The sequence below is a fragment of the Psammomys obesus genome, unplaced genomic scaffold (assembly GCF_907164565.1).
Source record: "Psammomys obesus unplaced genomic scaffold, mPsaObe1.curated_primary_1811, whole genome shotgun sequence".
Classification (NCBI taxonomy): domain Eukaryota; kingdom Metazoa; phylum Chordata; class Mammalia; order Rodentia; family Muridae; genus Psammomys; species Psammomys obesus.
The window spans coordinates 29907325-29925945 of record NW_026593286.1 but is presented as its reverse complement, the minus strand read 5'-3'; the positions used below and the strand labels follow the sequence as shown (position 1 = coordinate 29925945).

The window sequence follows — 18621 nt, the reverse complement described above, 5'->3', positions numbered from 1 at the left end:
ATTTTTCTCCTAGCCCTGATTTCTTTATCTATAAGTTTGTTAAGTGTGATGGTGAATTTTCCCATTGCTTCTTTATTCAAAGGATTAATTGGTTTCAGAGGTCTACTGGTAGAGTGTAGGGTTATGTACTTTGCAAGTAGGTAGGTCATTTGACTTCCTTCTTTCCTCATTGCTACATCCCTTTTACTTCATTGTTTTGCTTTGTTCTAGGAAAGATTTTAGCACTATATTGAGTAACAGCAGATAATAGACACTTGATGTTAGAGGAAATGCTTTCATTTCCCAACCGTGCCATTAGTATATTAGCAGTTGGTCTGGTCATGTAGTCTTATGTTAAGGGTGTTTCATGGAAGTCCTAGCTTTTAGGGCTTTTATCATGAAGGTGCCCTACACCTTGTTGAGGACATGTTCTACTCCTAATGAGATGATAATGTGACTTCTGTTCTTATGTTTATATTCTGTTTAGGGTTTGTGTTTGTTGAACCATGCTCTGTAAATGCTGTTCTTAATTCCTCAGATGAAGGGATGAGATGAGAGCTGTTCTCAAACCTTTCTAAATCTTTCTGAACTCTCACTGAGTGGTTCAACTGAGCTGTTCTGGCCCAAACTCCTCATTAAGCTGACTGATTCAAACTGACTTCTCACTGAATTACCCTACCTGGCCTTAAATTCTTCAATATGTTTAATCTTCTGGCTTCTCATTCTGTCTCATTCTGTCTTTCACTGTGTCTAGCTTGTTCTCTCTGCAACCTGTCTCTGTAGAACTGTTGAGGTTAAAAAAAAAAAAGGTTTCAGTAACAAACTTCTCTCCTCCCGCGCTGCTCTTAAGAAACCTCTCTTTCCTGTTCTGATCTCAGGATAGATGGACATATTCCTTTCTGACACATTTTGTCAAATTTTTTTCTGATTTGTCATTTAGTCTGCTTCTCAATTAGATGCACTTTCAAACATGGCTGTTTTCCCCTATAAACTAATTTTACCTTCATAGTTTGAAAGTAAAGGTGTTTAGTAAGGATGTGTCTATATTCCAGCCAGATCATGTTATAATCCAGAATGTGTCTGCTGCATTCCAGCTGAATCATTCCAGCACGTCTTTAGATGTGCTCCCTTGCCAAAGCAGCCATGTTGCTATGTTAAAATTTCTCTGCAATCTTTTCATTCTAGAATGTAACTTAATCACCATAAAATATTTTGTCAATGTGTTCTTGAACTTGGTTTGCAAAATTTTTATTGGGTTTCTCTCTCTCTCTCTCTCTTTTTTTTCAAGACTGATTTCTCTGTGTAGTCCTGGTTGTCCTGGAACTTACTTTGTAGACCAGGATGGCCTTGACCTCACAGAGGTCCTGTTTTTTCCTTCCAAGTGCTGGGATTAAAGGTGTGTGCTGCCACAACCAGCTTTTATTGCTTTGTATTTTATTGCTTTGTATCTTTGTGCTGTATTCATTAAAGAAAATTTTTTCTTGTTATTATGTATCTTTGTTACTTTTCTATTGCTGTGACAAAACCAAGCAGGACCAAGTATTCAAACACATGAGCCTGTGGGGTCCATTCTCATTCAAACCACCACATTGTGTCTGTATCTGGTTTGGTATCACGTCTGATAAATGTCCCTTACTTTGCTGTTTCATGGAACAATTTAAGGAAGTGTGCTGGTTAGATTTTGTCAACTAGACACTAGCTACCATCATTTGGAAAGAGGAAATCTCAATTGAGAATATGCCTCCATAAGACTGACCTATAAGAAAGCTTGTGGGGTATTTTCTTGATTAATGGCTGATGTGGGAGGGCAACAGTTTACTTTGGGCATTACCAACCCTGGGCCTGTGGTCTTTGGTAATATAAGAAGGCAGCCCAGGTATGCCATGAAGAGCAAGCCAATAAGCAGAGTTCCTCCATGGTTGCTGTTTTCAGTTTCAGTCCTCAGGTTCTTGAGTTCTTGCCTGGTCTTCCCTCAGTGTGGGACTACAACATGTGAGGCAACACACGCACACACACACACATGTGCACACACACCAAGTTGCTTTTGGTCGTAGGCTTTATCATAGCAGTAAAAAGCAGCTAAGACAAGGAGCATTAGTGTTCACTAAAAAGGTTAGAGGACATGATGTATCGTCCTCTGTTGATCTCCAGTTTATTTTTTGAGACAGTCTTTCTCTGAATCTGAAATGCACCTCTTCATCTGGGCTGAAAAGAGGTTGCTTAGCCCCTGGAATCCACTTGTCTTCACTCTCACAACCCACGTCTACATCAGTACTTGGTTACAGGCATTTATGCCCCTGCCATGGCAGCTTCTGCTTTCCCTTTCCTTGCAGAGGTCTCAGAGTCTGCAGCCATGCTTCCTGGCTTTTCCTCCGTGGTTCCCAAGTATTCCTTCACTACCTCTATTGATTTCTAATTTTTGTCTTCTGTTTTTTTCTTTGGAATAGAGTATGTTTCTTCTCTGAATCTCCATTTTCCCTAGAAGTCCTCCATCTGCAATCTCAGTGGCAGCCTGCTGTGAGAGTGTTTCTTTGGAGTTGCAATGCTGCTAATAAATAACTGGTGTTGGTTTTTTGTTTTTGTTTTTGTTTTTCCTAAACTGATAGATTTTTAAAGGACTTTGTTTTACACTTAGTTTGCTACAGAAGATGTTAGAATGGGCAGTCACAGAAAACAGAGATGCAAAAAGTAGTCCTGTAACTGCTGAAAATGCCTTCCGACTCCTGCTGATCATACAGGATTTTCTGCAGTCAGAAGGGGTGGTCAATTCCAACATGTGGACGGAGAAGGTTAGTAATGGTCTTTTGAGGTTGCATTCTAGGGCCTAGTATAGTAGTGGTCAAGGCCTGTGATTTTAGCATCTATGCTAGTAAGGCAGACAGAGTGTCGGAGTCCAGTATGTGCCACATGGAGAGTTCCAGGTCAGCCTGGGCTACAATGTGATATGCTGTTGCAAACAAAACAAAATTGTAAATAGATAAATATTCTAGCTACTTTAGAATTATTTAAAGAAAAACTTTGCATCACTTCTTTTTGGAGCTTTAATATTTAATTGGATGCAATAAACATGCATGAGGTGAAGAGCCAACAGATTTTGTTCCTCCAGGGCTCTTTTTTATAGCAACTGCACATTGAACTACTTTTACAGTACTTATTACTGTTGTTGGAGAAAGATCATCATTACATTTTTTTTAAAAAAATGTTTTTATTTCTCAATTTTTCTTTTGATAGCTTTTAGAAGATACTATGCAGCTGCTTGACTGTCTGTCAGTATGGTATTCTGAGAATCCAGTCTGGGTAAAACTCTCTCAAATTCAGATCCAGTTGCTTCTAGAATTCATTGGAAGAGGCAGTTTGCAGGTTTGATATTTCTTTCATGCTATTTTTTTATCTTCTTACATACCATAATTATAATAAGTGTATAATAATGACTTTTTAGTATTATTTAAATTACATTGTATTTATCTCATTTGCCTGCATTGTACAGAAATGTTCCAGAACAGGGAGTCAGTTCTCTCAGTCCACCACATGGATTTTGGGTTCAAGCTCAGGTCATAAGGCTTTGTGGCACACACCTTTACCTGTTAAACCATCTCTCAGATTCCCTTTTCAGTATTGTATCACTTGAAGTTTCAATTTCATAAGATCAGAAAAGAGCATAAGCAGCTTTTTTTTTTTTTTTTCCTCAGAACTAGGACTCTGTGATTTCCTTTTATAGGGTTTACTGATAGATCATATGCATTCAGTGTTGTTTGCTAGGTGCTAAATAGCTAGCAGAGATATAAGAATTGTATTTTTAGGAAAAATGATTCATAATAATTTTCTTCTTGAACTCTTTTCCTGTTTAACTAATCCAAAATTTTATACTCTATTATGTATTTGTTCACTTATCAAGCATTATGTATGTGCTATTATGTACATTGTTTTGTTATGTACTTGGTTTTGCTAGATTTTATGTATAAATATATAAAATTGTGCACAGAATGTTATGATCTATAATGATGCGGTAGCAAGGGGGTTACCATGGTGGGCCCGTGCCAAGGTGTGCCCCCTGAGGAATTATGCCACACAGCAGATCTGGTATAAGGAAGTTTTGGGGGGTGAGGAGAAGAGGACCTGTAGAAGATGTAGAGACAGGGCAGAAAGAAAGGAGAGGGAGGAAGGGAAAGGGGACCCCTAAGACACACAGAGACACAGCTGAACAGAGAGAGAAGGAGAAAGTTCAAGAGAGAGAGGGCACACTAGGAGTGGCGGGTGGTCCTATAATAGGCCACATACACCTGTCACACCAGGCGGTGCTGGCAGATGAAGACATAGATGTTGTTAGGTCCCTGAGGGCAGCCAGTAGAATCACCTGCACACTAACACAAAAATGTATAAATTTAGGTACATTGTTTTACTAGATTTTAGAACTAAAGATAAAATGTGTTCACAAAGAATATTTATTGTTCCTATTGTAAACTAAAATCTCAAAGTTTAGAAAATTGCTCTGATATTTGATCTGTCATTTTTCTAGTCTCATTGGGTACTTTTAGAATTGATAAATATTCTTCTGTTTGTGTGTGAGAGAGAGAAAGGGAAAACACATTGTGTCATAGCGTGCCACTGGAAGTCAGAGGACAAACTTGGATGTTGGTCCTCAACTTTTCCCGTTATTTGGAGCAGGATCTTGTTGTTTTCTGCTGGGTGCACTAGGCTACCTGACCTGTGAGCCTCCAGGGATTCTCCCGTCTTGCTGTAGGAGTGGTGGGATTACAGTCAAGCACTAACAAATTTAGCTTTTATATGCACTTTACGGATTCAAACTCAGGTCTTCCAAGCATTTTATTTACTGAGCAATCTCCCTAACCCTGTTTTGTTTTGTTTTTAAATAGTTTTATTATTTGATACAAGGAGGTAGGGAAGAGACTGATTTCCAGTGCTGTTCCTAAACTAGGTGTAATGTTGCTAAGAGGATGTAGAAGTTAAAATTTTAACATAAGGTTGTCCTATTGCAAAGAAGCTCTAATCCAGTGGTTGTATTCTCATTCCTTTTTCCTTAAACTCTTTCTTAATTAGCTCCTTCCTCTGCAGTGCTAGAGATTAAATGAATAGTAATGGAGAGTTTTCTTTTACTTGGGCTTGTGTTCTTAATATGTATTTGCCCTAGGAAGTTTAACGTTATTTAAATTTCTAGTTAAGGACGCAGATTTTTTATTTATCTATGTGTGTTGAAATAGTTACAATTTTATGTAACAAGACATTTAAATAGACTTCTTTGAGATTTGTTTTCTCTCTCACTACACTTCTCCTCCCTCAAGGATGCAAATGGTTGCCAATGGCAATTGAACCTATTTTCAACTTAATCTCCCAAGGAATATAGTGCTACTTCTACAGTCATTGTTGTAGAAAGTTCCCCACAGGTCTGTTGTGTTTCTGTTTATCATGTGACAGACTGCTCCTGCTAACTATTTTGTTGTTGTTTGTTTTGTTTTGGGTTTCTCTGTTTAGTTTTGGCTGTCCAGAAGTAGTTTTGTTTTGTTTTGTTTTGAGATGTAGTCTCTCTATGCAGCTCTAGCTGTCCTGGAACTCACTCTATAGACCAGGCTGTTTTCAAACTCACAGAGATCTGCCTACCTGTGCCTCCCAAGTGCTGGGGTTAAATGTGTATGCCATCACACGTGGCTATCCGCTTTTTTTTTGTGTGTGTGTTTTTGTATAGTGAAGGACTCTGGAAGATAGAAGCCATGTTTCTTTTTAGAGCAAAAGGCAAGTTTGATGACTGCCATTGTAACAAAACTAATCCCTTTCTTTATAGCAAAGATCAGTTGAAAGCCCAGCGTAAAGTCCTAGGGTGTTATCTCTGAGCAGCCAATCTGTGTGCTGCTGCATTGTGGTTTTTGTCTCACTTAGCACTGGAGTTGGGGAGGCAGGTCAGATGGTAGTAGTGTGCTTATGAAAGTCTTTGTAGGTCTTTGTCTTTCATCACAGCTTCTTTTTTTATGCCAATGTCTATGAAAATGTAACACACTTGTTAGTCTGGAAGTGAGAGTTATAATTATTGACAGTTAATATATAAAACTTTTGAATTGTTGGAGTAAGGGCTTTTGCTAGTACTGAATGTTTGCTTTAGTATGCTCTTTTTTTTTTTTTTAATCTAACTTTTTTTTTCTTCCAGGTTTGTGCAATGGCATCAGCTAAGCTAAATACCCTTCTTCAGACCAAAGTGATTGAAAACCAAGAGGAGGCGTGCTATATTTTAGGGAAATTAGAACATATTCTAAGTCGCTCAATCAAGGAACAGACAGAAATCTACTCTTTTCTGATTCCCCTTTTCCGTACTCTGGTTTCTAAAATTTATGGGCTTCTTTTTATGAACTTGCACCTACCTTCTTTGCCGTTTACCAATGGAAGTGTTTCATTTTTTGAAGATTTTCAAGAATACTGCAATTCAAATGAATGGCAAGTTTACATTGAAAAATACGTAAGTTTTAAAAATTATTATTATTATTTTTAAAGATTTCTTTATTTTACATATGAGTGCTCTGTTTGCATGTACATCTGCATGCCAGAAGAGGGCACCAGAGTATAGATGGTTGTGAGCCACCATGTGGTTGCTGGGAATTGAACTCAGGACCTCTGGAAGAGCAGACAGTGCTCTTAACCTCTGAGCCATCTCTCCAGCCCTAAAAATTATTCTAAATTGTTTGTGTGTGTGCATGCATGAGCATGCGCATGTGTACATGTGCAGGTATGTGCTGCACACAGGCAAGAAGAGGGTATGAGATCCCTTGGAGCTAGAGCTACAGGGTGCTTGGAGTTATGTGAGTGCTGAGACCTGAACTCTGGTCCTTGTGGTTGCTCTCAGCTAGTACTTTATAACTGTTGAGCCATCTCTCCAGTTCCTAAGTTTCACCTTTTTTGAGCAAGACTTTTCTGCTGATTTATCATTTTTATGGAGGAGTGTGTAAATTCTGTGTATTTCTTTTTTTTTTTAAAAACTAAGATTGTACCTTACATGAAGCAGTATGAAACACATACATTTTATGATAGTCATGAGAACATGGCACTTTACTGGAAGAATTGTTATGAAGCCTTAATGGTGAACATGCATAAAAGAGACCGAGAGGGCGGAGAGAGTAAGCTGAAATTTCAGGTAAAAACTATTCAATGTTTCCTTTCTTCTGTTTTGGTTTTTCGAGTCAGGGTTTCTCTGTATAGCCCTGGCTGTCCTGGACTCCCTTTGTAGACCTCAGACTTCCAGTGCTCAGCCTGCCTCTGCATCCCTGAATGCTGGGATGAAAGGCGTGTAACACCACGCCCAGCTTCAAGTTTTTCATGTTGGCTACAAGCATTTACTATTCATATGAAAGTAATTCCACCAGAAATTTGGAGTCTAAACTTGGGATAAAACAGTTGGTCAGTAACCATTTTAATACTAAAACATGACTTGTAATGATTATGTAAATCTTACAAATTATGCTTCAACTTAAGCTTGTTAAGTTGAAAATCTATAGTAGGTCCTGCTAAGGTATCTTGATGTACTCCTCACTAACACAAATAAATTCAATAAAAAATTTTAAATGTAAAGTTGTGTGTGTGTGTATGTGTGTATACCTGAATACATGTTTGTGCCAGTGTATGTGCAGGAGTCTGAGAGGTCAGAAAAGAACATTGAATCCCTGAAACTGTAATTATGGGTAGGTGTGAACCATCTCTCTAGCCTTGTAATTTAACTAAAAATAAATACATAAAAAGCAGAAAAATAGGAAAAATTGATGAATCCAAAATCTGACTCTTCAAAGTATTAGCAAAATTAGTAAACTTCTAGTCAGCCTGACAAATAAGAGAAGTGAAAAATTACTTGTAGCAGAAATGAAAGAGGGAGTGTTGGCATGCTATGACCCCACAGAGATCAGAACCACTGTGAGTTGCTTAGCACATAAAAATATGACTATTCACATCCATCAAGTTCTTGCTAGACAGAGGTTTTAAAATGTTTATAAAGGTAAACTGCATAGTCTTTGATCTATTAATTTATATTTATATACCTTCAAAAAGAGAAAGTGCAAGGCCTGAGTGTTTTACTGGCAAATTCTGCCTAACTTAACTTGCATGTTTATTTTTTGAAGCAGGGTCTCATATTGCCCCTGCTGTCCTTGAACTAATTTTCTGTACCTGCAAAGATAACCTTGAACTTAACCCTCATATTTTCACTTTCAAAACACTGGACAAAGCACTTGATACTGTATCCAGTTAGTACTTTTTGTTGACTGATCCTGGGTCTTGCTTGGCAGACATGCTACCAGCCAAGCCGCATCTCAGCCTACTACGAAACACTGAATGAAGACATTATATCCACATGATAAGGGCAGTGATGAGTTGATACCTATCATTTTCATGGATTTTTATGACTTCCTCGGTTTTCTCAGCAGTGAACTGTTTTAGTGTCCTATCCCAGATAATTGATTTCTATTCTACAAGTACAGCTACAATTTATTTGACAGCCTGTTTCTCTTGAGTTACAGCTGCCATTTTAGATCCTAATCTTTTCTTTTTTTGAGATAGTCTCATGTATTTTGGAGTGGCCTCAAACTTGATATACAGCTAAGGATAACCGTAAATGTCAGATCTTCCTGACTCTCCCTCCTTTGTATTGGGATTACATGCAGGCACCACCACCACCCTTGGGTTATGGGAGCAAACTCAGTTTGATAGGCTCAGTAGTAGATGTCTTTTACTGAGCCATAGATTTTTGTATGTGAGTGTGTGTGTGGTTTTTCTTTTATATGAGTAAAAAATATATATATATATATTAAGTAGAACGTAGCTGAAATTCTACCATCCTCATCAAAGAGAAATATTGTAATGAAACAAAGTCATGTGTCACACAGCCTTTGTCATATGCCATTTTTTGGTCAAATTAAAAAATTGTAAATCTATTTCTTTTTGCTGTTATTTCAGGAGTATTTTGTGGAGCCATTTAATCGAAAAGCACGTCAAGAGAACTTGAGGTACAATAATATGATTAAACAGCTTAGCAGTCAACAGCTGACTGCTTTCAGACGCTGGAAGGCAATACGGCTCTATCTTACATGTGAAAGGGGGCCTTGGGCTGAAAAGTAGGTGCATATTTTATGTTTTAGAAATGTGATATTAATCTTTGAAGCCTGTTATCTCTTTATTTCAGTTTTTTAGAGTGTACTTTGAATTGTCTTTTTATGAATTGGTTTGTGATGATTAGAGGTTTGTTTTTATGTGTTATTTATCATATGGTCAATTTTCCTTTTACTCCGATACTACTTTGTGTTGGACTTTAGATTCTAGTGTTACATTAGAACATCTGCACCTTTCTGACATCACCTCATTGAGCTAGAGTGAATGATGTTATGTATTTCAACATTTTCAACTTCATACTGCTATTTCTTTTCTGGTGTATATATTTTAAAGCTCTTGTTTTTTAAAAATAGCGAAGTAAACCTTTCGTTTATCTTTTGACCAGCTGATGAAAAGATAAAGGTTTAGTTGTTTGCCACCTTTCGGCTACTGTGACAGTGCTGCTGTGGACAGCTGTGTCCAAATGTTGGTTTGAGAGCATGCTTTTAATCCTTTAGGGTGTATAATACAAGTGCAATTACTGGCTCATATTTCATGTTTAACTTATCAAGAATTGTCAGTAAATGTTTTCTACTTTCACCACATTCTAGCTCATACTTGTCATTTTCCAGGTTTTCAGATGGCCCTTCCATTGTGTATAAAGCATTATCTTATAATTTTGCCTTCCATCATTCTAATAACTAGCAGTATAGAGGAATGTTTCATGTGCTAGTTGGACATTTATATTTCTTCTTTGAAAAAGTGTTGGCTTGTTTCCTTTCCGTTGTTATCACACTGAGTTGATCATTAACTTTTCTTAGGGTATTCTCATTGATCTTCAGGTGATTTTCAAATATGTAGATGATATTTCACTTCCTTGATAGTGACCTCTGTTGTTCAGAAGTTATTCATTTTTTAAATAATTAATATTTTATTCTGAAATACTCATGTTCATTGAACACTGAAACAAACCAGATATTATACTCAGAAAGATGACCTAGACTCAGTTTCAGCCTTCTTATTTGCTTTTTTCACTTTTTAAAAAAATTATTTATATTTTTATAAATTACAGTTTATTCACTTTGTATCCCCGCGGTAGCCCCCTCCCACCAACCCTCCCAATCCCTACCTCCCTCCCTCATCTCTTCCCATGCCCCTCCCCTAGTCCACTGATAGGACAGGTCCTCCTCCCCTTCCCTCTGACCCTAGCCTACCAAGTCTCATCAGGACTGGCTGTATTGTTTTCAATTTTAATGGGTCAATTTTTATTTCTTACATGCTTTTCATAGGAGAACATTTCCAAGTCCAAGGTCACAAAACTTGATTTTTCTTCTACGAGTTTTACTTCCTCAACTTTGATATTTTGGTCTTTGATTCATTGTAGTTACCTTTACTTGTAATAATACTTTTTAATAGTATTGTGGTTATAAAATTACATTTAATAGTGAAAGAATAAAGTAATGAAGCTAGAAGTCTGAAAGGTAGTGTTTGATTCTTATTTCTCTACCATTAAATCACATGGCATCTTTGGTAAATAATTTAGGCTCTCTTAGGTTCATCATGTATATGTTTGTTTTTTTTAATGTTGATACATTGTAGTTAAACATACTCATTTTCTCGACAATAGTCCAGATGGTAAATGTAAACATTTAAATTTGTTTTAAAGTAATTGCCAGCATATAAAGAGTGGTAAGTTTCATTATAGTAACTGCATATATTGTGTCATTATACCTTGTTCTTATTCATCCTTCACTCCCTGTTCTCCTGTAATGCTGGTAATCAAACTCAGGGCCTTACGCATACTAGGCAAATGCTCTATTCTTGGACATTTTCTAAATGGTGTTGAACAATTGTGAAGTACTAAATACTTTTTTTTATACCCTTCAGTCTTTATAATTAAAATAATTTTATTTCATTGTAAATGTTTATAGGAAACAGAATCGAATACACTGGAAACTAGCTAATGTAGAAAATTATTCCCGCATGAGACTTAAACTGGTACCAAATTATAATTTCAAAACCCATGAGGAAGCTAGTGCCTTAAGAGATAATTTAGGTGAGTTATAATATCTTATTTATTTTAATAAAGAGATGTTGATGAACTGCTTATTATTACTTGTTTTAGATGTTTACAAAGGGGCGTAGTGCTTTAAAGTGTATGTGTAAATGGATATAGGAATTCAATTTTGTTAATTTTGGCCTAAATATAAGATTAGTGTGTATTTTTATTGAATGTAACTTTCCAAAGAAAACCAATATTTTTACTATATTTCATGTATATGAAATATGTATTTTGTTGAGAAATAATATTCTTTTCCTTATGCTGTTAGATACAATTAGCCTTCTTCCCTATCCCTTAATTTATGACTTTTTATAACCTGTTTTCAAAGAACCCTATATCCTTAATGTCTAAGTTGTGCCTTGTTTTAGAACAATCACTTCAGAGTATTTAACCAATAAATATTTCAAAGGGGTTTTTATAACTTTATAAAACTCTTTTTATCACCATCTTTTCTTCCCTTTTGAAGATAAGTCTGTGAAATATGCAGAAGTATTTCTTGTGATGAGTTCATGGTACCTCCATTTTTACCAAGTCATAATTATTGTCACTTGTAGCTGCTTCTGTACCACTTGTGTCTCATGACCTGTTTATAGATGAAATGAGTGCCAAAATTTAGATTTTTTTTCTCCCATTTAACATCATGTCTAATACATTTGATTCTACAAAAATGAGGAAAACCATAGTTCCTGTCTTTTAGGATTCTGTATTCTGAAATAAGTCAGTTAATTGTGATTTTTTTTTTCCTGAATGCAAAAATAATATTTCTGTCCATGATACAAGTACTAACTTAATGTATCATATATAGAAACCCACAGTTATTTAAGCTTCTTTGCTTTGTTAGTATCCTAGGAATTGAACACTTTCTTCCTCTTTGAAATCACTTAGCAGACTTTGTGTTTGTTTGTTAATCACTTCAGTTTGGTAGTTTACTTTTTTTTTTTTGTAACTTACACAGTATTCTGCCTGCATGTGTGCCTGCAGGCCAGAAGAGGACACTAAATCTCGTTCTATAGATGATTATGAGCCACCTTGTGGTTCCTGGGAATTGAACTCAGGACCTTTGGAAGGACAGCCAGTGCTCTTAACCTTTGAACCATCTCTCCAGCCTCACTTGGTAGTTGTTTAAATCATGCTTTTTCCCTATTACTTTTCAAGAAATCCTTTTCTAGGAAATTCCCACTTTTTTTTTTCCTTTTCTTCTCTTACCTTTGCATATGAATATTGGTCTGAGTTGATATTCTTTCATCTCTTTTCAGTTGTCTTATGTTCAGGAAAACCACTGTCCTTTCAACTTTTATCATCTCAGTTTTTACTCATTGCATATTATACATACTATTCTCATGTACAATGGTGCATAGTAAAACTATGCAGATGGGAAAACTTGTGCCTGACAGCAGTGAAGAACCAGCAGCAAGCAGTCTATAATCCTATAGTGCTTGCTCATGTGTGTACTTCACACTGAGTGCAGAATTATTTTGCTTACTTCCTAAAATATTTTCATAATCTGCAAATTCGTGTTCTTTAGTAAGAAAATAGTTTCTTGTTTTGTTTCACTTAGTACACTTTGTAAGTAACTCATTGCAAAGACACAGAATAGGGTTTACATCATATGCTTTTCTAGAAAACATCTTTGTATAATATTATTTTAATGGAAAGTCCATTAGGAATTCCAAACACCTAGTTTGTGATGAATTCTTCATTTCAAAGTTAAGAAAATCTAGACTCACATCTGTAATCCCAGTACTTGGGAAGTAGGGGCAGAAGGTCAGGACATCAAGGTCATGGTTGGCTATGTAAAGGGTCCTAGGCTCCTTGACAGAGATTCTTTTGATTGATGAGCTTTGTGTGGTAATGCATGTCTTCAATAAAAAACTAACTGAGGAATTAAGAATGAGGTATCTAGAGTTCATCTCAGCCCAGGCAACATAGTGAAATCATTAAAGCAGAAACATTTTTAAAATTTTTTTTTTATTATTCTATCATTTACCCTTTCCCTTTCCTCCCCCACAAATTCTCCCATATACCTATCCTTGCTATATTTCAAAATGGAGCCTCTTTTTTCATTAATTGTTACTACATGCACATGTATATATATGTGTACATATACATTCTTAAATACATAAATACAGCCTGTTGAGTCTGTACAGTGTTACTTGTATGTGTGCATTCAAGGCTGACCATTTGGTGTTGGATAACCAACTGGTGTGCTCTTCCCTGGACAAGACTATTTTTCCTGCTCTCAGCATTCTTTAGTTACTTAGAGTTCTTTGGTTTGAGGCCTGGTGTCTTGTCCTCCCACCCTCCCAAATCCTTTTGTCATGTATATTGTTGGTATCCTTGTTCAACATACATTTGGGCAGTCATGTTGGTTAGACTTTATGGATGTATCTTCTGGTCTTCCCAGTAGATACGATCTCACAGCAAACTCTGGCTCTTATAGGCCTTCAGCCCTTTTTTCTGAGATGTTTTCTGAGCCTTAGGTTTGGAAATTGCTTTATAGATATATCCAGTGGGATTCAGCTCCACAACTCTGCATTTTGGGTCTTTGTGGTTTTCTGTTGTGGGTCCATCTGTTGGAAAGAGAGGCTTCCTTGATGAGGAGTGAGGACCCCACTTACTGTGGGGGTAAGGACAAGTGTTTACAGTGTAAAGTATTAATGCTGCTTTGTTTAAGTGAAAGTTGTAGGTTCTCCTCCAAGATAGACGACCTCAGTAGCCCTAGTAGTTGGCTAGGTTTCCAGTACCAGCCATAATTTCTTTTTTGTTGAGTAGGTCTCTAGTCTAATTAGAGAGTTGTTGATAATCACCAAAGTATGTGATTATCAACACTCTTGAGAGTATAAGCCCTACACTCTTAAGGTTATGCTGGTCATTGTGTCTATAGGTAGCATAGCTTGATTGCTTTCTTCCTCAGGAAGCTCTCTTGGTGTCTTCTGGTACCATTAAAACTGCTTCTGAGGGAGAAGGCTTTCTAGTCAATTCTAGTTCAGGGACTGCTGTGCCCTGTTTGTGAAGGGTATGGTGTCTTCAGCAACAGGCATTTGCTTTCCACTTCTAGAAGGCAACCAAGGGCCTATAATGTTTGGTCTCTTGAACAATCCTGACTAGCAACTCCAAAGAGTTGGAAGCCAAAGGATCTCCACTTTCTCATGCAGGGGTTTTGTTATTTTAGTCTCTGCCACCTCCTCCTCCTATTCCTCTTCTGTATTTATCTCACTTTTCCTAATTAGCTCCCCTTCCTCAAATACAAAGATTTGACCTTAGATGAGAGAACATTTAATTTTTGTCTTTCTGGGATCTAAGTTACTTCTCTCAATACAGTCTTTTCTAGTTTCTTCCATTTACCTCCAAATTTTGTGATTGCATTTTTCTTCACAGCTGAATATTATTCTGTTGCATATATGTATCACATTTTCATTATCTACTCATCATTTGTCTGTTTCCATTTTGTGAATAGAGCAGCAGTGATTGTGGCTGAGCAAGTATCTGTGGATTAGGATGGAGAGTCCTTGTGGCATATGTTAAGGAGTGCTATAGCAGGGTGATAGAGTAGATTTATTTTGAACTTTTTTGATCATTTCCCACACTGCTTTCTACAGTGCCTGCTTCAGTTTAAAATCCAACCAACAATGAATGAGGGTTCTCTTCTCTCCATATCCCCTCAAGCATGTGTTGTCTGTTATCCATTGATTTTTGCCATTCTGAGTGAAGTAAGATGAAATATCAAAGTTGCTTTGATTTGTATTCCCCTGACTGCTAAGGAAAATAAACATTTTTTGAGATATTTCTTAGCCATTTTTTTTCTTTTGAAAACTGTTCAGATCTCAGGCCCATTTCTTTTTCATTGCTTGTTTTCTTTTAATTTTTGTAGGAACATCTGTATCCTATGTTTTCTTGGGTATAGTTGTTTTCGTTGGATTGGAGTTTTCCTTTTAGTATCTTCTGTAGGGCAGGTTTGCTGTGTAGAAATTGCTTAAATTTAGTTTTATCATGGAATATTTTGTTTTTTTCCCATCTATTTTGATTGAAAGCTTTGCTGGGTATAGTAGTCTGGGTTGGCATCTGTGGTCTCTTAGGGTCTACATGACACCTGCCCAGGCCCTTCTGGCTTTTGTAGTTTCTGATGAGAAGTCAGATGTGATTCTGATAGGTCTACCTTTATATGTTACATGACCTTTTTCCTTGCTGCTGTTAATATCTTTTCTTTGTTCTGTTTATTTAGTGTTTTAAGAATGATGTGATGTGAGGATTTTCTTTTCTGGTCTAGTCTGTTTGGTGTTCTGTAGGCCTCTTGAATGTTTATAAACATCTCTTTCTTAAAGTTGGGGAAATTTTCTTCTATGATTTTCTTGAAGATATTTTCTGGACCTTGGAGACTGGAATCTTCTTTTTCATCAGTTCTTATTATTCTTAGATTTCGCCTTTTCATGGCGTCTTTGATTTCTTGGATGTTTTGTGTTTGGAACTTTTCCGATTTTACTTTTTCTTTGAGAGAAGTATCAATTTCTCCAAGCCTATTTTCGGCACCAGAGATTCTCTCTTTCATCTCTTGTATTCTGTTGGTGATGCTTACTTTTGTGGTTCCTGATCTTTTCTCTAAGTTCTCCAGCTCCAGGGTTTTCTCTGTTTGTGTTTTCTTTATTGATTCTAATTCTATTTTTATGTCTTGCACCATTTCCTTCATCTGTTTGAATGTGGCTTCCTGTCTCTGTAGGATGGCCTCTATTTTTTTGTTCGTTTCTTCTCTATATGCCACTAACTTTGTCTCTACTTGTCCCTCTATGTGTTTGGCTGTATTTTCCTGTGTTTCTTTGAGAGCTTTGTTCAGTTCCTCGTTCTTTGCCTCCACCTGGAGGCCAATTCTTTGAGAGATTTGTTTGTTTCCTCTTTAACTGTCTGTATTTGAGTGGCTATTTCTCTGAGAGATTTGTTAGTTTCCTCTTTATGTGACTCTGATAACTGGATAAGCATATCCTTAAGGTCATTTTCCTGTGTTTCTGATGAACTGGAGTATCCATTGATTTGGGGGGTTGTTAGTGAAGCCATGATTTCCCGATTTTAGTTGGGTGTGTTCTTTCGCCGACCTCTGGCCATTTGCTTATCTGTAACCTTCACTGTTTGTTCTTGGGTTCTGCAGTTCAGATTCGTACCTTCTTTCTCTGGCCTCTGGAGAATTCTTCAGGGAGATGGGAGAGGTCCATTGGTTTCAGTGTGTGCCTTGGTGTTTCAGCTGTACTTGTGGAAGGAAAGTCCGCAGGCACAGAAGGACAAATGTGGGCAAGCGTGTATGCCTGCATGTGCTAGAGAATGTAGAGGCCTTCAGTGTGAGGGAGGGGCGTCTTGTGGTCACCGAAGGGGTCGCGCGTGCTGAAGTTATTGCAAGCGCAAATTCCCTGAGTTCGTCAGTCATCTACAGGCTACTGGTATTCATCTCTAACTGAGTTCCAGGAGTTATTTGCCTAAACTCCGCTGGTAGCTCCACAGAGCCAGCACTTCCAAGAAACCCTGTGTTTCCAACAATGCGTGTGTGGGTGAGATTTCTGATGTCTGGCTCCTAGCTTAGAAGCACCCTGGATCTGGGGCTCTGCAGGCACTTGGGGAGCACTCACTCTCTAGCAGGTCAAATTATAAAGCACATGGGCTCCTCCTTTTCTCTTCTGGCAGGATTGGACCTACTGAGCCAAATGTGCGCTCAGACAGCTCAGTGGTGTTGCAGCCGCTGTACCCGAGTCCAGCTGCAGCTGCAGAATTGGGGTGTCTAGGTGCCTGTCGGGAAGTCTTGTGGAGCCACTACCGTGGCTTGGCGCTTGGTGCACCTGGGTGGTTTTGCAGGTCTACCGGACTTCGGTGGCTGCACAGCCTGCTGTACGCCACTGAGGGACCGAGCGGCTCCTACAGTCAGGCTCTGTGGAGTCGGTACAGCCGGCCGCTCGCAGGCGTGGGACCCAGGCAGGATTGTACTGTGGATCTCCGGCTCCGCAAGCGGGTGAAGCTGGGTGCTGAGGTTGAGGTGTTAGTATCCCTGCCTCTCTGTCTCAGTTCTCAGGCAGCAGGTTCTGTGTCACTGGCTCTGTGTCTCAGCTCCTCCTCCGAGGAGGGAGGCCTGAAGAAGGAAAGTGCCTCTCTCCATTCACAGAGAAGTCCCGAGTCTGACCTCCTGTGATGTACCCCCTCCTTCAGGAAGCACAATGTCGATTTTCCGGCTTCAGCTGCCCGTCCACTCACTACACTAGTTTCAGAGTTTCAAATCCTATGCCTCTCAAAAGCGGTGCACGCTGGTTGCCGCCATCTTGGATCTCCCTCATTTCTTTTTAATACAATGTTTTTTTTTTTTTCATCTATTTGTTTGTGTTGTGTTGTTTTGGTGCTTTGTTTCTTGACTTCTTTACATATTGCGTTTAATAACCCTCTCTCAAATGTGTAGCTGTCAAAGATTGTCTCACATTCTGTGGGTTTCCTCTTCATTTGGGGGGTTTTTAGTTTTGTTTTTGTAAGTGTTCAGAGGCTTTTTAGTTTTATGAAGTTCCATGTAAGTTATAAAATTCATAAAAAAACAGAAAGCACAGATTCCTAGAGACCAGTGTCAAGACTGAATTTAAATCTCGTGTACCAACTCAGAATCCACATTTTTTCCATTTCAAAGCCCTTTGTTATTTCAGAGTACTTAGTTTATACAATATGAATATATTGTATGTATTGGAGTTATCCATGTACTCCAGAAGGTATTCAGCTGTGTATTTCTGTCAGCTGTAGACACTGCTCATATGGTCTCTATCTTTGCCCCCCCCCCCCCCCCCCATGTGCTTTCTGTGTAGCCCTGACTGTTCTGGAATTCATATTTTTTCCTACTTCTTAATTGATTCTTTTTTTCTTAAAAAGGTGTCCAGCACTTGCAGCCTTCCAGTGAGTCATTGCTTTTGGAAGTGGTGAAGCAAGTTAAACTCAGTGATATGGAGGAAGATAAACTAGAACTTCTGGAAGAGGACATGGCAGCCAGAGTAAATATGTATGTATCAGTATTTGAAAGCATTTATGTTATGTTATGAGAAATGGGTTTTCAAAATTGTGGGTTTCCTTAAGTTTCAGTCTTTCCAAAATGCAACAAGTAATGTCACATCAGTTGTTATGTGAATATTTACTGAAACTATTGAGGAAGGCTTTCCACCTGGGATTGTTGGCATCTGAAGTGTTTTGTTTTAATTTTTATTATTATTATTATCATTTATTACAATTTATTCAATTTGTATCCCTGCTTTGCCCCCTCCTTTGTCTCCTCCCAATTCCACCCTCCCTCTCTCTTCTTCCCCCATGCCCCTCCCCTAGTCCACTGATAGGGGAGGTCCTCCTCCCCATCTGTCTGATTCTAGGCCTTATCAGGTCTCATTAGGCCTGGTTTTATAGTCTTCCTCTGTGGCCTGGCAAGGCTGCACCCCTCCCCCGCTGGGGAGGTGATCAAAGAGCCTGCCACTGAATTCATTCCAGAGACAGCAATTGCTCCTGTTATT

The 18621-nt window shown here is 38.1% G+C and overlaps 1 protein-coding gene across 4 annotated transcripts in view; it reads left to right on the top strand.

Annotated features, from left to right (window-relative positions):
- Positions 1-18621, top strand: part of Nbeal1 (neurobeachin like 1) — a 144376-nt gene that overhangs the window by 76297 nt on the left and 49458 nt on the right. For all 4 annotated transcript variants that reach the window (XM_055616358.1, XM_055616356.1, XM_055616357.1 and 1 more), the window contains 7 exons: positions 2615-2768; positions 3211-3339; positions 6137-6442; positions 6965-7114; positions 8923-9080; positions 10986-11110; positions 17996-18122. In XM_055616358.1, the coding sequence (XP_055472333.1) occupies positions 2615-2768; positions 3211-3339; positions 6137-6442; positions 6965-7114; positions 8923-9080; positions 10986-11110; positions 17996-18122 (1149 nt within the window). The remainder of the gene's footprint in view (positions 1-2614; positions 2769-3210; positions 3340-6136; positions 6443-6964; positions 7115-8922; positions 9081-10985; positions 11111-17995; positions 18123-18621) is intronic.